The sequence below is a fragment of the Pelodiscus sinensis genome, chromosome 3, assembly GCF_049634645.1.
Source record: "Pelodiscus sinensis isolate JC-2024 chromosome 3, ASM4963464v1, whole genome shotgun sequence".
Taxonomy (NCBI): Eukaryota; Metazoa; Chordata; order Testudines; family Trionychidae; genus Pelodiscus; species Pelodiscus sinensis.
In genome coordinates this window covers 186,922,433-186,937,831 of record NC_134713.1, presented here as the reverse complement: position 1 = coordinate 186,937,831, position 15,399 = coordinate 186,922,433, and the positions used below count along the sequence as shown (strand labels likewise).

Here is a 15,399-nt window from a genome sequence, read left to right as displayed (position 1 = left end):
TTACTATGGTGTTGTTTATTCCAACTAGCATGAATTAAATTGCTATATGTTGCATCCATCCTAGGAGGGTTTTGCTGGTTTAACTATACAGGTATGCCTAACTAGTGAAATCCTCTAAGTGTAGTCAAGGTCTGAGTTTGAGCAATTGTACTGCTACTCCACCATGTCTCCCCATTTTTTTCTTAATTAAAATGGTTTTTGTTTGCACATGTACGTCTATATTGCTTATTTTTATTTTGAACCTCTCCTTGTTATAGTGTCCCAGATTCAGGAAAGCATTTCTATTCAGACAGGGCCCTGACACATCTAGTTAAAATATACCATGTGTTTAAGTGCTTTCCTTAATCTGAAACCATGTGCCTATCTGTACTAGTCACCAATGAAAAGCCATCCTCCGGGGGGGGGGGGGGGGGAGTGGGGGGGTCTTATCAGAGGTGCCAAAGTTATTCAAATGTAAATGGCAAAAGAAATGGCTTGTCCATGCAGTGCTGCAGTGCGTGCGTGCGTGTGTGTGTGTGTGTGTGTGTGTGCTGCTCACTAACTGGCCTATGCTGATCCGGTTAGCATGCATTGTAAGTTTCTTAGTATACAGTAGAGAACTGTTAATGCACACCCTACTGTGCATTGCTGTTCCATATAGACAAGCCTGGAATAGCTCAGTGCAGTAATTATGAGCAGATGCTAATGTTTTTGTGGCAACCACAGTAAATCCACGTAACAAAACACCGTGACATTTGGTCCCAATTGATCACTAACTGCAGTCTCAGCAAAAGAAGCAATAGACTAAATGGTGGTAGAGAGAGATCTATCATGGTCATCTACTAAAGTTATTCAACTAATTGAATCCCTATTGTAAGTTGTTGAATTCATTCCATACATTCCAGTGGGCCTACTCTCTCCAGATGAGAGCAGAAACATACTGGAAAAGTGGTAAGAGGAAGTGTGCATTGCCTTTGTTTATGCTGTACCTCTTCTGGGAACAGAATTTTCCAATTTACAGTGTTTTCAATCTAGCATTTTTCACCAGCTCCAAAATAAATAAAGCAAATGATCTGTCTTAGGAGCAGCACTGTTAAATGATAGTTGATGACTTGTATTTATAGCATCTTTAATTAAGATGCAAAACATTTAATTATGATGATAGAAATTAAATTTTCCTTCTTTGAAATTGCATTTGTACTGAAATCAAAGATATTATTATGCCCAGAAAAGAGAGTTCTGGAGAATAAAATCTTTTGTCCATAATCCAAATATTGTACTGCATAGACATCCACACTTTGAATTTCCCATTACTGCACTGCCAATAATTTCAACCTGGCATAAAGGCTAAATTGCTTCCCTAGGAGCAAGAGGATATGAAGTCAAAATGTTGTCTCAGACATGGGTCTCTCCTGAGTAGTGAATAAAAGCTGTGTAATATTTTAACAAAATTACATCTGCTGGTTTTATGCTATTTTTTTTATGAGGGAGTGAGCTGAGACCGCAAAGTTCATCTAAGGAATGGCTAGAGAGAACACGAAGACTGGTATTCAAAAATAACTAGTAGGAGTTGTGTACAGCCTGTAGCTCCATTCACAGCTGTCTGCAGCTGCATGATAGAAACAGAAAGCAAGATAATGACTGCGTTGTGGCTACAAAGTAATTTAAAAAAAATATCATACAGAGGCTGCTCGACAATGTAAGAGCAGAGGTGTATTTTGTGAATGGAAATGAAGGAATGTGATGAATGGCTGTAACATCACCTTAAATAAATGAAAATCTCTAATCTGTCTCACAGGGTATAGCTGTAAAGAAAATCCAGTCACCTGGAATTTGTAGGATTCCTCCCCATGCACAGTCATCTCTAATGCCCTTAGTGAATACAGATGCAATGCTGAATTTTGGACCTGGGGAGATAACTGGATATCCCCTACGCTGCAATGAGAGCAGTTGGCCCATGCCTATTGACTTGGGCTCATAGTGGTTGGGCTAAGGGGCTGTTCAGTTGCGGTGTAAACATTCCTGCTCTGGGACCTTCTCCCTTTGTAAGATCCTAGATCCTCTGCCTCAGCCTCATATGAACATCCACATTACAGTTAACCAGCCTCATAGGCCGAGCAGTGTGAACCTGAATCACCTGGCATGGGCCAGCTGTGGGCTTTTAATAGTAGTGTAGACATACACTCTGTGACCTAGTCCAATTAATGCCTCAGTAATCAGCAGCTAGACTGTAAATTAGATCCATCTTGCTGGGCTTTCATTTCAGCCAGCTGTTCTTCATGCGGGTGCTAAATTTGCTCAGGAATGTCAAGCTAGGTTACAGAGTTGCTGGCAGAACTCCATGTCTGTGGCACCCCAGATTCATGGCTTCTGTTATATATGTTAGTTTCAAATAATCACTCCTGATGTTCCTTTTGTATTTCTTGTACAGTGCTTGACTAGGAGGCTTGGGGCAAAGAGGACCTGGTAGCAGCTGGTGGAAGCCCCTACTGGGTATGTGATGAGCTGATCTAGGCCCAGAGACCCCCTGCTAGAGGCCTCAGGGTCCTGCCACACTCCTCCCAAAAAAAGCAGACCATCTAAGGTGCTGGCGGGAGCCATCAACCGGGGCCCACAAGGTTCCATATAAAGGAGCTGCTGAGCCTGAGACAGGCAGTTCCTTGTGGGAGGAGTGCAGATGGTGGTCTTGGCTGGCTAAAGGGAACTGCAGCATAGCAACAGCTCAGTGCTAGTAGGGACCAGGGGAAAGTTCCTTGCTGGTTGGTCATGAACTTAAAAGGGCCCTGAATTAAAGCATCAGGTAAGAGCTAATTTAGTTCCCACCATTTTGTGTGTATAGTAAGGATTGTTTTCCAACATGCATTACTTTGTATTTATCGATATTAAAATTCATCTGCCATTTTGTTGCCCGGTCACCTAATTTGGTGGGGTCCTTTTGAAGCTCTTCACAGTCTGCTTTGGTTTTACTATCTTGTGCAGGTTTGTATCGTCTGTAAATTTTCTCACCTCGCTGTTAACCCCTTCTCCATATCATTCATGAATATGGAACAGAATTGGTCCCTGTGGGACACCACTAGTTACCTCTCTCCATTCTAAAAACTTTAATTCCTACCCTTTATTTCCTATCTTGTAACCAGTTATGAATCCACGAGAGGACCTTCCCTTTTAACCCATGACAGCACATTTTGCTTAAGAGCCTTTGGTGAGGGACTTTGTCAAAGGCTTTCTGAAAATCTAAGAACGCTATACCCAGAGCATGGAATTACAATCCATAGAGATTCTATAGAACAGTTTGGTTCACTTAAGATTGTACTTCATTTGAGTCTATTCTTTCTTTCACACACAGTGCCACTCGCCCACCTGCAGCACCTGTTCTAATATATTTTGTACTCTGGTATACTGTGTCCCATTGTTTATCCTCATTCCACCAAGTTCTGTGATGCCTATTATATCAATATCCTCATTCAGTATGAGGCACTTTAGTTCACTCACCTTATTATTTAGACATCTACATTTGTATATAAGCACTTTAAAAACTTGCTACTATTTAGCTGTCATGATGTGATTGAATGGGACTCTTTTTTCATTTGACTGTTTCTCATCAGATCTTACCCATATCTTATAATCTTCCATCCTCTCCTCTTTACTATGACATAGAGAATCTCTCTTAATAAACCCTCTCCTAAGGGATAGCTCTGTCTAATCCAAGTGATCCTTTGCACCTGTCAGCTTTCCCCTAGACCTTAATTTAAAAAATGCTTTATGTGACCTTTTTAATTTTAAGTGCCAGCAATCTGGTTCCATTTTGGTTTAGGTGGAGCCCATCCTTTCCCAAAAGTTTCCCCAGTTCCTAACAAATCTAAACCCCTCCTTCTTACACCATCATCTCACCCACGCATTGAGACCCTGCAGTTCTGCCTGTCTACCTGGCCTTGAGTGTGGAATTGGAAGCATTTCAGAGAATGCTACTATTGACGTTCTGGATTTCAATCTCTTACCTAAGGGCCTAAATTGGGCCTCCAGGACTTCTCTCCTACCTTCACCCATGTCAATGGTACCTACATGTACCATGATCACCAGCTCCTCCCCGCACTATGCATAAGTCTATCTGAGGGTATATCTAGACTACATGCCTCTGCCGACAGAGGCATGTAAATTAGACATACCAATATAGTCAATGAAGCGTGGATTTAAATATCCCCGCTTCATTAAAAGAAAAATGGCCACCGTGCTGTGCCAGCTCAGCTGATGATCGGCACAACGCAGCAGTCAAGATGTGGATCGGTCAACATGGAAAGCCACGGTCGACCGATCCCTTATGCCTCATGAAATGAGGTTTACAGGATCGGTCAACAATGGCTTTCCCTGTCGACCGATCCGTGTCTTCACTGCCGTGTTGTGCCGACAATCAGCTGAGGCGGCACAACGCGGCGGCCATTTTTATTTTAACGAATCAGGGGGTATTTAAATCCCTACTTCATTGACTATGTCAGTATGTCTAATTTAGATGCCTCTGTCGGCAGAGGCATGTAGTCTAGACATACCCTGGATGTCTTCAGAGATCCACAAGCTTTGCCTCAGGTAGTTAAGTCACTATGTGGTTCTGATCATCACAGGCTGTCAGTGTTTCTAATGATTCAGTTCCCCAATGCTAACATCTGTCTCTTCCTAATAAGTGGTGCTCCCTCCCCTGGAGAGGTATCATTTGGAATTATTATATCTTTAATTTTGAAACTGAAAAAGCACCAGTTTTAGAGCCCTCCATTAGAATGTGTTATCATCATTCTCTCCTTTTTTTTTCCCTCAGTACTGCAAGGTATGCAGCCACCTTTGCCTGAGCTCTATAACCATGAGTAGTATTTCCATGCTATTTCTTGTTCCCTTAATAGACTGACTGATTGTGATTGATGGGGTACAAACTATGAAACTATGTATTTTTCAGGCTGTTAGTTGCAATTGTGGCAAGTAGGAATTATCAACGATAATTCTATTTCTCTTTAAGTATATAAAGTTTTTTTTTGAGAGAGAAACATCATCTTTCCATTAGACATCTCCGTTCTTAATCATTATGCTCTAATTAATTCCCTTGTTAAATATAAAGCAAGCATTAGCCATGAATTATGTCTTCCTGTATGACTAAATAAAGAATGGCTCCTTTCCTTTCCCCTCGATATTGACTCATGTTGGCTAGAGATCCAGAGGAAGCATGAGAGCAGATATCTGAGACCTGGGGACTGATTTTGTTTCTTCTGAGCTGTGACCAAGGTGGGACCAGGGGTGGGAGGCGCAAATATGTCATCACAAAATAAAAGTGTAACAAGAGAAGGCAAGAATGTGGTCTGATTCAGAGGTGCAGGTCTTCACATGTACAATTGGGAGAAAAATACAATATAATCCTGCATTCATAGTCCACACTTGGCACAGCATATTTTGGGTCTCCCTCTAGTTGCTGAATAAAATCCTCCTGGTTCATGGAGTTATTTCCTCAGCTTTACGGTGCTTCTGTAATGGAGGTTCTGAGTCCAAACTCTGATGATGATCCAAACCCAGGATTGTTTCACAGTCTTAACAGAGAAATATGAAACAGTATTTTCAGTTTCGATTGTGACAGAACTAGGGCAACTGACTATAATAGTTCGGTGGAGGGCAGATGTACAGGAAACTGGATAAATAGTTTTCTGTTCTCTGAGTAAACTGGTCACATAATCAAGGCAGGCAGGCACTTGGAGCCAATTATAACTTGCCTGAAGCAGCAGGTTAATCAGGGAACCTGCAGCCCTTTAAGGTCCGCTGGGGCTAGTTTAAAAGGCTTCCCCTCAGGAAAGGCCGGGGAAGGAGAAAAACCAAGGGCTGAGAGTCAGAGGTGTGCTATTGGAGATCCGAGGTCTGCAAGGAGAGAAGAGCGCTGTGCATGATAATGTTAAATTTAGATTAATCAACTAATCGAATAGTCGATGGAATTTCCATCGACTACTTGATTAGTCAACAAGGGTGCCTCTGCCTTTGAAATGTACAAGAGCCCCACGAGGTTCTTGTACATTTCAAAAGCAAAGTGAGCAGGGATCATGGGGCCAGTGGGGAACTCAAGCAGTCACCCGCTGGCCCTGTGCTCCCCACGATGCTTCTGCTTTTGAAATGTAACAAGAGACATTTCAAAGGCAGAGGGACCCTTATCAACTAACTGAGAAGTCGATGGAAATTCTATCAACTATTCAATTAGTTGATTCATCTAAATTTATCATCCTTATCCTGCACAGCACCCTTCCCTCCTTGCAGACCTCAGCTCTCCAATAGCACACCTCAAGAGCCGCTCTACATTTAAGCTGGCTCCCCCCAGCACGGGCTTCTGCTCACCCTCCCCTGCTGCCTCTCTCTAATAGAGGCAGCAACAGGTGGGGAAGTGACTAGTCAAGTCACTATATGCTTATAGGATAGACGACTACTCACTTACATCCCTAATGTAGGAGTGACTTTTTCCAGTAGTAGGGAGAATGTACTGGGGGGAACATTTGGGGAAGTAGCCCGAGGGAAGGCTGTAAGGCTGGGAATGAAGGAAACGCTGACAGTTGCCATCACCTTAGGGTCTCTGGTCTGAAACTCGAAGTAGTGGGTGGGCCTGGGTTCCACCCAACCCTTCCACACCACTGCAGAGGGGCGGAGACTAGGAGAAGGCCTTCACCCTAAACCTGAGACTTGCCTATGATGGGGGTGGCTCAGTAAATGGTGACCCTTGCCTCTAGTAAAAGGACAAGAGATTGTGTGGAGGGACCCAGCAAGCCTCTGAGGCATAAAATATCTGCTTAGAAGAGAGAGACCTTGGGGTATGGCCAGAGCTGTGCCACATAATATAGGAGACACTTGTGTCAATTAGCTTTGTTTTAGTGCAAATAAAGGAGTGCTATATAGGAGAAATCTAAGTTCTGCCTTCTACACCAATTCACTGCTATTTCTGAACAAGAATACAATCCAGTTCTTAGAGTATAGCTGATTAGATTTGATATTCTTCCAGATTACTACCAAATTACTGTGTTACAGGCATTAACAAATCACCTGGTGGATAAGTATAAGTTACAGGCTGGTGGATCTCCAGGAATGTGGATCCTGTGATCCCAAACCTAACCTGCCCCAGACCTAATCATTATGGCCTCATCTGGTTTGGATTTAACACAGAGACCACCCACTGCAGCATGCAAAGACCACCTACTGGAAAAGGTAACACGGTGCTTTCCTAGCTCTTTGGCCCATGCCCTTTCCCTCGTAGCCACACAGGGATGTAGGTGATGGTATCAGGCCTTTCACACCCGGGTGCATTTTACAAATTATATTAACATGTGGGGAAATTTTCTTTATTTTTCTCTCCTGGCCTAAGTATGCATAGTTATTTGAAACTGAATTTACATATGGACTATCATAATGAATGTTTGGTTACCTACCCCAGCATTCATCAGAATATACTTGATAGCTAACTACTTCTATTTGTATTAGCGTTATCAGGAAATAGCATACTATTTTGATAGCCCAGCACATCTTTCTGTGTTTGCTGCAGGAGCAATGACGGTTTTTTTCCCCGTAGAAAACAAAAACATTGAATAGTACAGCTGCATTGAATGGCCATCCCATTGCTTTTTAAAGATATGGTTCTGCATAGCTGTGAACATTAAACACTTGGTAACAGAGATTTTATGAGAAATGTGTAAGAATATTGTCTAATCATTATCTGTCCACTAATCTATGAAATTGCTTATCAAATAAATAGTCCTATTACTGGGTTTTTTTAAATTTCCTCTGGTTAGCTTTGTGTGTGTGTGTGTGTGTGTGTGTGTGTTTTATTATATGAATATCACACACACATGCTTATCAGCTGATGTAAATTGGCATGCCTCCACTGAAGTCAGTGAAGCTGTATAATGGGACTTACACAGGTTTGTAGCAGCTTGGTTGTAGCCTATAGCTCTTTTGAAGCTTAGCATGGTTAACTTGGGAACTTCAGGTTTTCTCCTTTAAAAGTCATCAGAAATACTGGAGGATTTTTTACAACAGCAGTTTTCTCCTTCGCTATGACCATATTCTTGAAAATTGTGGTTTTGAAAGTAGAAAGAGTTGCTGATTAAAATCGCTAGTACCTGATGCATAAGGCGTTCCACTATAACTCAGTGCTTGATGTTTTCAGAGATTTGAGACTGGGAAGGATCAGGACAAATATATTTGAACACTGCACTTTGTATCTAGTCTGTACATTTGCTTTTTTAAAAAATTTTAATGAGAAGATTTACCCAGCATTGCTCAGGTACTTACCTCAATTCATTTTGAGGTTTTTGAAAATAAAATGTTGGGGCCAGCATGAAGAGTTCAGTGTGCAGCCTGCCCCGGGGACAGAGGATTACCCCAACCCTCTGTCAGTACAGCAGCTTGGAGCCAGGTGAGAAGCGCCTTTCCATGGCTGCTGCAGCTTCAGCGGGCGCAGCTGGGGGAAAGGTATGTGTCTTCTAGCCGGAGCAGGTCCAGGTTTGTCTGCCTCCTGCACTTCCCCGGCCAGAGTGAGGAACTGCCAGCAATGGTCTTGTACGAATCAGGAGAGAGGGGGAGCCTTAGCCCCCTCTGTCCTGCCTAGTGGGATGGGAGGCTTAGGGATAGGGCAGTCCTGGAATAGGGGGGTTACCCTCAGCCAGCCCTTTGATTTGCCTGGTGATTCTGTTTCTGTTCTGTATGGGTATGTCTACACAGCAAGGTTATTTCGAAATAACCGCCGTTATTTCAAAATAACTTTCCTAACATCTACACAAGCCAACTGCTATTTCGAAATTAATTCAAAATAGCGGAGGGCTTATTTCGAAAGTGGTAAACCTCATTCCATGAGGAATAGCGCCAATTTTGAAATTCCTATTTCAAAATAAGCGCTGTGTAGATGCTTATTTCGAAATAGGGGGTCTCCAGCCCTTCCCAGGGTGCCCTGCTGGCCGCCCTGGCCACAAGGTAACTTCTGACCTGATGTCCTGCCGGAACCAGTTCCTGCTGGCCTTAAATGCAATTCAGTGTCCAATCAGTGTGGACACGCTATTTCAAAATGAGAAGCTGAATTGGTGGTCCTGTCTCTTACCAGTTGTGACCTAGTGGGGATTGTATTCACTCTGTTTTCTTTGTTATGCTGTATGTGATTCCTACTGTCCTGTACTGTTCTGTTCTAACCCCGTGTGTGTGCCTCAGTTTCCCTGGGCACTGCACTGGTACCCGGCTGACAATGGAAATGTTAGGTGTGACTCTCACTGAGGGGAGGCTGACCCATCTTAGCATGTGTACCGTAAAGGCACAACAATAGCTCAGGCTGTCTTGTAACCTGAACCTAGGTGGGGGGAGCAACCAGCTCACACCTTGCCCAGGAATCAGAACAAAAGAGGGGTGTGGGGCTGCCTGCAGGGTGGGGATCGGTTGTTGAGTGGGTGAGTCCTCTCTGCTGGCTCAGAATGCAGGAAGGAGGCTGAGCACGCTGGTCTGGGCCCCCCTCTTCCCAAGTGGGATTGTGCTGACTGCTTCTGGTTCCTGTGTTAACAACAAGTCTATGCTACGGTGTGTCCCTGTCCATGAACAAACCTTCTGTTCTACTTGATGGCTGAGGGTCACATCTGGCTGTGGAAGGGGGTGGAGGGCACGGTGACTTGCCCACAGCCTGTGACACCATTTAAAAGGAGTTCTTGAACAATTAGACAGACCGACATACAAAGATTCACGGGGAGATGTGCAGACAAATGCTCTCAAATATATAGTAAGTAATTTGAACTTGATCCATGTTAATACTGGTATTAATTTGGTATGTTTAGGTGAAAACATGAGGGCCTATGTTAAGAATGTACCATTACCCATGGGATCTCTGCATAATTGACATTAATTCAGTCTGAATTTGTACTTCTGCTGGGACTAAATATGGACTAGGGACCTGAATATTCTCTCACTTGCACTTGTTTTTCATTGTAATGGCATCCCATTTCCAATACATCCATTCATCACTTGGACCACTTTGACACTTCCTGCATAAGATCCTGGTTTGACAAATGTTGACGATTTGGCTTGAAGTTTTCCTTATGGAATGCTGCCTCAAGTTAAATATTTTTGGAAAATTTCAGCCAAAATAGATTAGCCAATACTTGGGGAAAAAATATTGTATCACCTCTTCCTTAGAGCCAGGACTCAAAATTTGGAAGAGAGGTGACCTTTTTGAAAGGTAATAGAAATGTAGCCGTGTTAGTCTGGTGTAGCTGAAGCAAAATACAGGACTGTGTAGCACTTTAAAGACTAACAAGATGGTTTATTAGATGTTAAATTGTATCCTTTGGTATATATGGTTGTGACTATTTTCTTCCACTATTTGATCTGAGGAAGTGGGTCTGGCCCACAAAAGCTCATCATCTAATAAACCATCTTGTTAGTCTTTAAAGTGCTACATAGTCCTGTATTTTGCTTTTTGAAAGGGACGTGCTTTTTTGCTTTCTTTGTGAAAATCCACTTACCTTTGGCCAATTTGTAAGCCTTAAAAGAAAAACCACAGTTCTCATAAGCTCAGAGACATCTTTGATTTTTTAGGAACTGAAATCTCTGAAGATTCTGTCCCCACAGAGCAAGCTTGTGGCTGTCACTGCATCTTGGGCTGACCAAATTATGCATGCACCATTCCCACAGAGCAACTCAGCATGTTCCATCCCCTGAGAACTCCTACATGTGACAGGACTGTAAAGGCACTATCCCCACACATCAGCCATGCATGGGCCATCCCAGAGCTAAGGGTGAAATTGGACTTTCTTTGCAATGCCTGGCCTGGAGCAGCAGATTGGAGAGCAGGGAGACTGTTTGGGTGCTAGAAGAGGAGTTTGGGTGCTAGAAGAGTGCACAGGAGAGGCAATGTGGACATGGCGACCTGGCCAATGGGCTGGGACTGCTTCACCTCTCAACCAGGATGAATATAAATTTTGCTGGGGTGACTGGGCTGACAGGTACCTCTCTCTCTGCAGGTAGTCCTGTTGATTTCTACGTATTTTTGCTCTGTCGCTGGTATAGCCCTTCATCTCCTCTTTCTCGGCTGCTGTGTGGGTGGTTTTCTCCCCTTCTTGTGTAATGAAACATTATTACCTGCAAATCACAGAGCAATTGATGAGACAAGGAGTATAGTAGAGTTTGATTTCGTGTGTGTGGCCTGAGAACAAGTCCATAAAAACCCGTATCTTTATTAAGGCTTTAATGTTTATAATATAAAGTCTCTCAATTCCCTGCCCTGTGCACAGAATTCTCTAGCAGCTGGAAGTTCTCAGGCCTCTGCTTTATTTGGAAACCTGTCCCTAGGAAAAAAAATCTTAAATGGCAGCAGCAATGGATGTGTATTGAGTATGGCGCACAAGCCAGAAGTGATTTCAAAATGTTGGACAAGTTCCCAGCTATTCTGATAACATACTGCAATAAGAGAAAATGGGGTGACTGATGTAGATCACTGACAGCTGCCCGCTTCCTGTAATCATGAAACAGTCATAATTTATTAAATATTTTAACTCTGAGTTTTCAGAGAACCGTGGTATTTAGCTCTAAACAGTTCCAGATTTCTTTTGCTTTTTTTCCCCCTCCAGTGCTTGTGTTGCCACCCTATCCAAAACTTACAAAAAGGAGCCCTCTACCTAGCTGTTAATTACAGGTCCTTGTTTTCGAAGTGAACGACAATCCTAGGGTTTAATTTTCAATGACTGGTAAAATTTGCTAACATTCCTTTTTACCTTGAATTTCTCTGCTGATGGTGTAAATTTTACAATGGCTGTTTGTAGCCTGGTAAATATATGTGATTTTTTTCTGTTATGACTTGTATGTGGCCAAGTCTTTGTTGGCACTTCATGGCACTGTTGCTTTCTGGCTCAGGGGTGTGTGAAAAAACATCCTCCCACCCCCTGAATGCAGCAAATCACATCTCTGTAAAGCACGAGTCTGAATCAGTCTACTGCGCTTGAAGCAGTACTGTTAGCCACTTCCCTCACAAAGGTGGTTTACATGGAGTGCTAGGAGACATCTCCCAGCACTCCTGCCATGGCCACACTTGCAGTTTAAAGCGCTGCAGCTGCTGCAATTTAAACTTTTCAGTGTGGACAAAGCCTCAGCAACCTACAAGCAGAGGATTAAAATGACTAACCACGGGCAGCTTCTGGGAAAGAGGGTGTGTTTTGTCTTGTCTCTCTCCACTGTCCCTTGACACTGCTTAAGAGCGCCATCTTTTGTAATGTCTTCCAGCTCAGCAGTTCTGAAATGGTGGTTTGGGACCCCAAACCACGGTCGGGACTGCATTTTAATGGGGTCACCGTGGCCATCATTAGACTGGATGAGACCAGGGCTGAAGCCACAGTGCCACTCCTACCTGAGGAAATGAGGCTTGGCCTGCAGCCCCCATGCCCCTCACACAGGGCAACAGGGCTCAGGCTATGATTCTCCCTCCCCCAGGGTCACAAAGTAACTTCGTTGTCAGAATAGGGTCACAGTGTGTGAGAACGCTTCTTCTAGCTAATAGGTCTGTATTGTGTTTCATTGCCTCCAACTTCCTGCTTCGCTCCTCCCCCTTCACTGGGTGACCAGTGTCCAGTTTTCCATCAGAATACCTGGTCCCACCCTGGGCCCTGCCAGCATGGCCGGCCAGGCTGTTAAGTCTGGTCAGTTTTGCTGCAAGGCTAAGGAAGATTCACTCCTTTTCCAGGCACAGCTCTATCCCCTGGAAGTGGCCCACAGGTCCAGCTCCTGAGTAGAGGGGCTGCACATGCTGCCCCTGCCCCGAGCATCAGTTCTGTGCTTCCATTGGCTGGGATCAGGCCTAGTGGACCGGGGGAAGAGGCAGTGCCTGTGAGCAGGAGCAAAGCCCAGAGCCTCTTAAATGCCCAACCCCCACCTATGCACTGGATCTTTTAGCTGCTTCCAGAACCAGGACAGGGAGCGAGCCTGCTGTAGCCTTGCTGCCCTTTGACCAGGAGCTGCCCAAACCTTTTACCCCAGTCCTGGCTCCCTCCAATACCCAAAACCCCAACCCCACCCCAGAGCCTGCACCCCAGCCAGAGGCCAAACCCCTCTCACACTCCAACCCCCCTGTCTGAGCCCAGTGAATGAGGGTGGGGAAAGTGAGCCACCAACAGAGGCAAAATGTAGTGAGGAGCAGGGTCTCAGGGTTGGGACAAAGCATGGCCTCAAAGAAGGGGCGGGGTAAGATTTTGTGCTGTTAGAAAGTGGGCATCCCTATGTGCGACTCTGGGTATCAGAAAACTGTAGGTGTGTCTCTGCTGAGTCAAGAAGACAGCACATAATTAGTTCATATTTAGCATGTTCACAATCACAAGGGCTGGAAATGGATTTTCTTAGGCCTTCATTGGCCAGGGAAAGTTTTCTAAGGGCATCCATGGACTGAATATTTTTATCTCTACTGTGTGTATTAAACGAAAACGAATTTCTTTTATCCTAGTCTTGTTCTACCTTGCTCTACTCAAGCTCATCTGTGGAAGTGGGTTTTGCCCACAAATTAATTATATAAAAGTCTCTAAGGTGAATATTGCCTATGTGAACATTGCATCTCTCAGTGGTGAGAAATAGGCATTTTAAAAACAGTACTGGTTTTAATAAGTTCAAAACCGAACTCCTCACTTTTTGTTGTTCTTTTTACAGGCATTCCCCTGTATTTCAACGGGAATTTATGGTAAGTAAGACTTGTTATTAAGTACCTATTTAAATAGGCTTGTTTTTCTTTCATAGCAAATGGTTGGTTTTGTTTAAATAGATGCTTTTGTACCTTATATCTCATTTTGGCTAGTGGATGAATTGGTATTTTTTATTCTGATTATACATCAACATCCAATCTGACTAAGATCTTGTTATGCTAGTAAAATACAGTCTGTGCCCCAAGGAGTTGAGAGGCTGAGGCCCTGATCTTGCTAACACTTCTGAAAGTTATTAACTTTACACTCATATGTCTCCAATGGCGCAAAGGTTCCAGGAAAAAGCTTTTAGGATAGGGTTCTATGGAGACAAAAAAAACCCCTGATTATTTGGGAACATTGTACACCCTGTAGGCAAAGTGGCCAAGGTGATGGGCAGAGCTTGTTAGTTCAATAGTATTTTGTTTTTGTTGGTTTTTTTAGTTTGTTTGTTCCCCAAATGGTGATTTGTGAAGGGGAGAGAGATAGTATAAAAAGATTGCTTTAATTAATATATACAGGCAGTCCCCGAGTTACACGGATCCGACTTATGTTGGATCCGCACTTACGAACAGGGCTTTCTCACCCCGGAACTCGCAGGCAGCGGGACCGCCCAGAGCGCAGCGGTCCCACCACCTCGACCTCCGGGGCGAGAAAAGCTGCTCCGGGTGCCCCTGGTCTGCTGGGGACCGTCTCCAGCAGACCAGGGACACCTGGAGCAAAGCCGGGGAGGTGGAGGGGTCCCGCGCCTCTGAGGCTTTGCTCTGGAGCAACCCAGCAGCACCCCAGCTGCTCTGCCCCAGGCGTCCCCAAGTCAGCCACTGCTGAAACTGACCAGCGCTGACTACAGGAAGCCCGAGGCAGAGTTGCTCTGCCCCGGGCTTCCTGGAATCAGCCGCTGATCAGTTTCAGCAGCAGCTGACTTGGGGATACCTGGGGTTCTAAAGTTGAATCTGTATGTAAGTCGGAACTGGCGTCCAGATTCAGCCTGTTGAAACTGATCAGAGGCTGATTCCAGGAAGCCCGGGGCAGAGCAACTCTGCCTCGGGCTTCCTGTAGTTAGCCGCTGGTCAGTTTCAGCAGCGGCTGAATCTGGACGCCAGTTCCGACTTACATACAGATTCAACTTAAGAACAAACCTGCAGTCCCTATCTTGTACGTTACCCGGGGACTGCCTGTATAAGTATTTGCTGTCAAGCAATTAAAATAATTGTGATTAATTACACTGTTAAACAGTAATGGAACACCATTTATTTAAAGTATTTTGGATGTTTTCTGTACTTTCAAATATATTGATTTCACTTACTGCACAGAATACAACATGTACAGTGTTCACTTTATTTTAGATTATAAATGTGCACTGTAAAAAAACCTGTTTTTCAGTTCACTTCATACAAGTGCTGTAGTGCAATCTCTTTATTATGAAAGTTGCATTTACATATTTAAGTTCACTGAGTCCTACTTCTTGTTCAGCCAATGACTCAGACAAACAAGTTTGGTTACAATTTTCAGGAGATAATGCTGCCTGCTTCTTGTTTACAATGTTACCTGAAAGTGAGAGCAGGCATTCACATGACACTGTTGCACAATATTTACATGTCAGATACACTACAAATTGATATGGCCTTTCACGTTTCAACCAGCATTCCAGAAGACGTGCTTCCATGCTGATGATGGTTTCGTCTTGACAGCAATCCAAAGCAATGTGGACTGGTGCATGTTCATT

At 43.9% G+C, this 15,399-nt stretch overlaps 1 protein-coding gene across 6 annotated transcripts in view; it reads left to right on the top strand.

Annotated features, from left to right (window-relative positions):
- Positions 1-15,399, top strand: part of MACROD2 (mono-ADP ribosylhydrolase 2) — a 1,395,588-nt gene that overhangs the window by 924,478 nt on the left and 455,711 nt on the right. For all 6 annotated transcript variants that reach the window (XM_075925642.1, XM_075925641.1, XM_075925640.1 and 3 more), the window contains one exon: positions 13,645-13,675. In XM_075925642.1, the coding sequence (XP_075781757.1) occupies positions 13,645-13,675 (31 nt within the window). The remainder of the gene's footprint in view (positions 1-13,644; positions 13,676-15,399) is intronic.